Below are 7,874 nucleotides of genomic sequence, written 5' to 3'. Positions count from 1 at the left end.
CTGTGCAGCAGAAAACAGCTAAAAATAAAACACTGTAATTTCCAAAAGAAGCAGCAGCAAAGGAGGGAAAGATAGAAGGAAAGGAAAATAACATCCTTAAAAAAAAAAAAAAAAAAGCATCCCCCTCCCTTGACCCAAAAGGAACTTCATTCTCAGATCATCTTTAAAGGACATGGGACACTCAAGACACGGTGGTATCAAGTAACAGCATTGACTGTTCTGTGGAGACAAATAAATTATGGCTAGAAACGTAGTGAGCAAAGTGCTGTGGTGAGCTGCTGTGGGCTGGCTGGGCGGGAAGGGGAAAGCGGGGCCAGTCAGTTCACGGAGCGGACGGAGCGGTTGCTTCGTGGGAACCGATGCACCTTGACGTGTTTGGACAAGTGGTCACTTCGGGCAAACTTCTTCTCGCAGACAGGACACTGATAGGGTTTCACCCCCGAGTGGGAGCGCCTGTGCCGCGACAGCTCATCTGACCTGGAGAACCTTCAAGAGAAGAGAAGAGAAGAGAAGTCTTTTCAGATAAACAGGGTTTTACATTGCAAAGTCTCTCACAGCACAAGAAAGTCTCTCCTCAGGCCACTGGGAGACTCTGCTTGTGGCAAAGCCCACAGGCACAAGCTTGCAAGGGACAGAGAACGGGGCTGGTCTGGGCCCAGCTGGCTGTCAGCAGCAGTGATGGAAATACAGCTCTCAGCTTCACCCCATGTCAGCTCTGCATTCAGATTGATGCATGGAGGCAGCGTCTGTACGAGCCTTGCCCTGAACCAAATAACACCTGTACAGCTCAACTAAAACAGCGCTGCTCTTAATCCCTCTGCCTGTCCCACAACCCATCTCCTGCAAATCCAAGCTCAGACCATTCTCAGTCGGAAATAACAACCAATGTCCTACAGGAAAGGTCTGCGCCAAATGCATCCTGACAGGAGCACAACAGACAGCCAGTAACTGTACCTTGTTTGAGATGGACACCAGGTAACAGCCAGACATAGCTACCCAGAAGCTACATGGCTTATCAGATCGAGCTGAACAATTGACTTTTGTACATGCTCCTGCAGGCTAAATTAACATCCGGGTACCAGAGATGCTCAACATTGTAACAGCTGAAATCCAAGTGGGCCCCAACGGCCATTAGCATAGTTACTTCATGGGTAAATTGAAATCAAGATTGAGCCTTTAATTACCAAAATTGTCTCCCAGTGTTATTTCTGGTTTAGATATTTCCCACCTTCCATCCCCACAGAAAAATCCCTGAACAGCCACTGTGAATCTCACAGGCTTTACTGAACTCAAATCAGCTAATCCTTTGGTCTTTACAGCAGGGCTGGCTCTATTTCCAGGCTCTGTTGGACCTAACTAGGAGCCACAGGGTTAATTAATAATGTCACACTAAAACAGCCCTGTCCGGATGGGTACAAAAAAATTTGCTGCCTGACAAAGGGCAACTAAGTGTTTTGTTGCCAGAGCAGTAACAAAGAGCGGCACAGAAAGAGAGCTTGCAAGAAACGGTATCAGCTGTTTATTTACAATAAATAAATGAAGTCATGGGCACTAGCTGAATAAATGGGGAAAAGAACATGTAGAAAAATGTGCCCTTCTGGAGCAAAATATCACATCACCAGCAGGGTGAATATGCTATTTTTATGAAGGGAGGGCAAGAGGACCACTGCACCCCTATGAATAAATCTTTCATGGAAGAAAAGTAAGTTTCCACATAAAGGTTTTCTGGTCTCCTGCCACCAGCTGAGGAACAGGGTGCAGGCACTGGGAAAGCTGGGAATGGTTTCCTCAGTTCCTGCAGCTCTTTAGTGACTCTCTCTACCCAGGGAGCACTCTGCAGCCAGCACAAAGCAGACACAGATAATCATCACGGATAGGATATGGTGTGGACACATCTCTCCCAGAGGCATTTCTAGAGGAGGTTCCTTCACCCATTCTCTTGGTTTTCTGCCTTGCCCTTGCTTTGGTATCCCCATGGTGAAAGAGTCAAATTCACCATTAAGAGCAATATGCAGATGCCCCCATGGAGCCATCAATCTGTTCCTCACCTGGGACACATCACCTTCTTAAGGGCTATGACAGAGGTTTCTCTTCACTCGGAGCACCTGCATGTTTGCTTACTCTAGCAACCCTGCTCCTTCCAGCCACAGCTTTTCAAAACCACAGTCTGTGGACATGGCAGCTCCCAAGTCCTTAGCAGTGAGGTAGTCCCAGTGCCACATGCCTGGAGGGATGCTCTCATAGAGCTAGGGGTGAGTGGGACTAAGCATCTTTCTGGGGAGGGTGGGGTGTTGCCTGTGCAGACCACCTTGGTGAGACTCAGTGTTTGACAAGGAATGGACCCGTTTTCAGTGGTAGCAAGCTTCCAGGGAAAAGGGGGAGCAGACTGGGAAAGGCACCTTTGCAAAGAGCCATCTCCTCATATACAGGCTTATCGCTTAGGGAAGGAGCAAAACCAGATGTGGCTGGCTTGCCTTGTCCCATGTCCTTGGCCATCAAGGTCACCATCTACAACACAAGTGCAGTAGCAACACGGCTAATACTGCACAAGAGCTCTGCAAGTGCATTTTGATGGGGACCGCATGGATGGTGGGGGAGAAAGAGGCGCATGTCAGGGATGAGCAGCTCCACTCATACCCCAGGCGCTTGCATGAGTTCATCCGATAAAAATAAACTCTGCCTCATAACGATGTCCTTAGCTGAAGAACCAGGAATGTTGCAATACTGTTCCCCAGCAGTCACGGAAAGATCAGCTTACAGAATCCACAGAAATAAACCTCGAGCTGTTGGTGTGTTTACAAAAAAACAACGCAATGGACAAGGAAGCCAGGAGGATCTGATGGCCTGGCTCTGCAGTGAAATGATATTTGCAGCACATTCTGGCACTACGATCACCCCAAGAAAACTGAAAATAATCCCCAGTGGAAAACCAAATTAAAAAAAAAAAAAAAAAAAAAGGTACCTCCAAGGAACACCTCACTATGCCAAGTCACTGCCATTTCCAAGGGTTCCTCCTTCAAAAGAAGGGAGGAATCTGGGCAATTAATTCCACAGCAACTAGAAGGGTCTCTTTCATCCTTCTAGCTGGTGGGACCCCAAAGGACTTGTAACAACATCTCCCTTGGAGACAAATCCTAGAGCTCACTGATACATGGATGTGTCCAGTGTCTCCTGGTCAAATGAGGACACTGCTATATGGCTCACGGGTCAAGAAAGGTCACTAGCGTCAGCCTAGTACTCCGTGGTTCCTACCACGGCCACCAGCCATTGAGACTGACCCAGGCTGTACCTTTCCTCCGCAGTAGAAGAAAGTTCTGGATTCATCCTGCCCATCCCCAAAGCACCACTATGGTAAACCAGCCCTTCTCCTGCGCATCTATAAACCCCTTTGCACAGCACCAGCAAAACAGACCCCTGCAAGACACCTGCCCCACACATGATCCTCCTCACCCTCTCCTGGTCCCATACACTACAAGCCTTTAAACCCTCCCTACCAAACCAGGCAGAGCTTGTATTGCACTCTCCTGAGCGGGCTGTGTGGAAGCACCTCCAGCCCAGCGTTGCAGTAAGACATTTACACAGGACTGCCCAAATCCCCCAGACCTTCCACCAACCACAGCTCCGTACGCTGCGGCACCACGGAGGGGAAGAAGGAGCTTCTCCTGCTCCACGACATAACACGGCTGCTGGGGACCAGCCCACGCCGCAGCTCGGCTTTTGGTCAGGGCTGTCTTGAGGAGCAGCTCTAACCAGAGGCTGCCACGTGCCAAAGGCACACACCAGTATGACACGGATCAGCACGCCGACCGGTACAGCGGGCTACCGAACGCAATGGGTCACTGGCCACGCATGAACAGCTCTCTGCAGCCTGCCGAAAACAGCTCTCGCCCTGTGCCAAGGAAGGGCACAAGCAAGCAGGGTTCGGCCTCCTCCAGGGAGGTGCCTGGAGCTCTCCAGCTGTCCTAGGGGTTAGCACAAGGGTTTGCCATGTGCACACCTCTACCTTGGTGCATTTAAAGCATGCAACTTCACCAGAGCAGGGCTGCCCAGAGAGATGGGAAAGCTTTAACCCCCACAGCACAGACAGTTCTAGGCAACAGTTTGTTTTGTTTTTGAAACTACTATCTTCAGTGAAGTCAGAACTTATATGCCTTCAGTGAAAAAATAAATACACAAACACAAGAATGCGGGGAAAGGAGGGAGAAAGCAGAGCCTAGCAGCTGTCTAGTGCTTACATTCATTTGAGATTATATAAAACTAGAAGCAAACAGAGTCCAGATGCATTTGACTTAAGTCATGTGAGATAACAGCTCTCGCTGAACTTCTGGAAAAGGTAAACATGCTTTATTGACGAAAGGGGACCGAGTAATTCAGTGCTCATTGGGTCTGGCCTTTGAAGTGGCAGCAGCGTGTAGTGGATGTGCAGGAATCCCAGGCAGGTGCTCAGGGTTGCTGTGAGCCCAGGAAGCAGCTCCCCAAGTGCTGCCTCTCCTGGCTACAAACCTCCCCTCTCTGAGCAGAGCCCTTCCAAAGTTTGGGGGTGTTGGGCATTAGGGTACCAGCCTGAGCTGTGAAATGCAACAGGACAAACAGCAATGGAGTGTTTGAAAAAACATTCCAAAAGCTGTTTGTGGATAGGACACACATTCCTCATAGCTAAGGTGATTAAATTTTCATCCCTGTTGGGCTCCTCATCTTTAAGATGTTGTGGCTGGCTGAGAGTGAAGTTCAGGGTATTCTTGGTTGCGGGACCTGCATCCATTTGCTATAATGCTGGGAGAAGGCAGGCACCTTGCTGTGCGTTCAACCTCCATCCCTTCCCACTGAATATTTTTCCTAAACGCTCCCCTTGGTTTTGCAGGCTGGGAAACACCAGCTCCATAATCAGACAGAGCTGGAGAAGATCACCCACAGGCAACACTTCAGACTCCTGCTTTTGAGCCACGGAAGTCACTGGGAGCACTGGTATAAATTTCAGCATGGATCACACAAAGCCTTATGTGTCCTAAGTATTGTCACAAAAATGAGAGTTTTGCTCACATCCCAGCACAAGGAAAGCCAGCATAACACCCACAAGCATGTTCACATCTGCTTCCTGGGCACATGCACCCTTGCAACCAACCAAACAGGAGCGAGTGCCTCTGCTGCAGGTGAGGAGCAAACCAGCCTGTGGTTTATGGGACTCATCAGCTAAATAGCATGGCTTTAACTTCCGTGCATCCCGAGCAGCAAGCCCCCGAGCCCGGCTCATGACAAGTACCACCAGTACTCAAAGGAAAGAAAATCGCCACCAGTTCATAGAACCACTATAAACTGAAATGGGAAAGAAAATTACACAAGAAATTAATTGCACTGATCTCCTCAGTCCTTTCAAGGGACAAACTTCAAACTGGTCCAGCTGGGGAGCAGAGGACTCAGCCCCATTCCGACCTTTTCCCTCAAACCAATCCAGCCATCTCTAACTGCTGCATGTCTCAAATACTTGCATTTTTACACAGCTCTCTCCTGTTACTTTTTACCTCATCTGTTCCCCATGATCACAAACCATTTCCTCATTAGACAGTGCTTGCTGAAGCTCTGCAGGATATTCTTTGAAAGAAATCTGGATGAATTTAATACAAGGGAGTTAAGATTTCATTTTCTCCCATCATAATTTGTGGTGCTGTACGTTAACACTTGCCAACAGGCAGGGTAGTGATTATTGGAAAGAGCACGGAAAGCGTCTATCAGTTTCCTTAAAAGAAAAAGTTTGGGGTTTTAACAAAGTTTTAATTTTCCAACTAGTATTTTAAAAAAAAAAAAATCAAGAGATACCCTCTGTGAAACATTTTGCTCCATCAAACCCGCAATCTTTCATTCAAGCAATGCTTAACTCCACCTCAGCCTTCTGGTTATATCGTTACATCTGACAGCTTTTCGCAACTTTGAGAGGCACCCACGCGTTTTTCTGCATCAACACAGAGAATAAAACCCAGAGCATGCCAGAGTGTCATGCCAGCATTTCCAGAAGGAGTGGGATGGAGTGCAGCATTTCCTACAAAGCTGCACAGAATGCTGCTGCTCTTAACCACGCTGGCTTATCACAGCCCTTCAGCGCTCATGTTTAGCCCCGTGCAGCTGGGGCCACACACAGCCATGCACAGCGACCCTGCCCCAAACCATCCCGTTCACTTACAGCCCTCAGCAGGCAGCACCCCAGCACTTGCTGGCGAGCTGCAACCAGCCCCATGTGAATACAACATACTGCCTGTGGAAACAAGCTTATCTGACCCTCTTGGAATGAAATACAAATTACCAACGACTACATTTTTTTAAGATGCTTCAATAACTGGTGCCAGCAGGTGATGCTCTACTATTTAATTTATGAAAGCCCCTGGATTACCTAACAAGAAGAAAACGGTCTTGATTCTCAAACCAACCAAGCAAGTTTGGGGCACAGAAAGTTTATATACCTGAGTGTAAACCTACTTGCTTGGCAAGTTAGGTCAAGTGATGAAAAAGAGAAAAAGGGCTTGGACAGTGCTGCACCCCAATACTAACCTCCATCCACAACCCGGCCACGTGCATGCAAAAGGCTTTTCTCCTGTATGCCTCCTCAGGTGGGCTTTCAAATGGCTGCTTTTCGTGTACATCTTGGTACACCCAGGAAAAGAACATTTGTGCATTTTAATGAGTTCTGCTGCAGGGTTCTTTTGAAATTTCTGGCCCATGATGATTCCCGTCTGACCCTGCATCATGCCTCCTGGCCCAATTGGCTTGGCAGCGATGGGGACGGGAGCAATGCGGACAAATTTAGAGGACAAGTTCAAATTGGACGACTGAACTATCTGAGGCACAAGGGCAAATGTTTGTCCTTGGATGTTGACTAGGAGCTGTGCAATTTTAATGTTTTCTTGTGCTGGTCCTTGGGAGCTTGGGCTTGTGTTGGACTCCTGCTTGACCTGTACAGGTTGAATTTGAAGCATAACCGGTATTCCATTCTCCAGGGACATTCCTCCATTTGAAGCTTGGCCACCTTCTGTTGAGCTGTTCAATTGTTCATTTTTATTCTCTTTTAAACTAGCACTGGGTAACATATGGTCTTTTTGCTGTAGCGAAGCAACAGAAACTTGACTGCAAGCTCTCAAGTCCTTGGTCTCACTTTTAGGTCTGTCTTTGAGCTCCAACTCCATGTTCTCCTCCAGAAATTCCTCAATTTCCTCAAGCGTGGGCTGAAAGGGTCCCGGGTCTTCCATATCCACGGCAAATTCAGGCAACCTAAAGTATTCCTCTTTCACTATTGGCTGAAGCCTCCTTTTGTCCCACCATGAGGCAGCAGTGTTCCCCAAAGATGCCTGGGACAACAAGTAGTCTAGGATACTGTCCTGACTTTCCACACTGGATGTGCTTCCATAGCTGGAGCTGAGAACTTGGGAGTCAGGGCTGGAACAAGAACAAAAGCTGGACGAGTCGCTGTCATCTTCTGACAGGGGAGAGGGCAGCATTTGGTAGGACCTCACCCCTGCTGTCATGTCCCCAAAGTATCCCAGAGAAGATCTTGTAGATGAAAAGGATTCATCAGTAGGCAGCAAGTGATCCACCATTCCTGGGCGATCTCTTACGGATATCCCAACAGCATATACCAGGCAGCGAAAGTTCAGCTGAGAGCCTGAGTGCAGGAAAACAAAACAGCAACAGTCAGAAGCTGGTTTAATCATTTATCTCCATGAACTAAAGCTCATAAAGCCCTCTAGCTCACAGGAAAGTCCAAAGCATCCAGTCTCACTGAGTACACATGCTGCTACACGCTTTGATACGTCCATACCACCCTCTAAGGACCGTCAGGGCCAAAGCATTCTGGAGGATTGCACCACATATTTGCAAAAGAATTCTTT

The 7,874-nt window shown here is 48.1% G+C and overlaps 1 protein-coding gene across 1 annotated transcript; it reads right to left on the bottom strand.

Moving 5' to 3' along the window:
• Nucleotides 1-317: 317 nt before the first annotated feature.
• Nucleotides 318-7,583, bottom strand: KLF15 (Kruppel-like factor 15). The gene is made up of 2 exons (XM_008941291.1): nt 6,541-7,583; nt 318-486 (listed from the first exon to the last, which is right to left on the bottom strand). The coding sequence occupies exons 1-2, from the start codon at nt 7,581-7,583 to the stop codon at nt 318-320; spliced, it is 1,212 nt and encodes a 403-aa protein (XP_008939539.1).
• Nucleotides 7,584-7,874: the final 291 nt, after the last annotated feature.

Source organism: Merops nubicus, unplaced genomic scaffold (genome assembly GCF_000691845.1).
Source record: "Merops nubicus isolate BGI_N331 unplaced genomic scaffold, ASM69184v1 scaffold10140, whole genome shotgun sequence".
In the NCBI taxonomy this organism is placed as follows: domain Eukaryota; kingdom Metazoa; phylum Chordata; class Aves; order Coraciiformes; family Meropidae; genus Merops; species Merops nubicus.
Note: the sequence above shows the minus strand (reverse complement) of the source record. Positions and strands in the feature narration are given on the sequence as shown.

Bases quoted from the DNA above. Each gene is read 5' to 3' on its own strand.
- KLF15 (XM_008941291.1), bottom strand. From the start codon at position 7,583: ATGGTGGATCACTTGCTGCCTACTGATGAATCCTTTTCATCTACAAGA. The intron at 487-6,540 runs GTTAGTATTGGG...CTTCTCTTGAAG, and splicing joins TGGCCGGGTTGTGGATGGAG to GTTCTCCAGGTCAGATGAGC.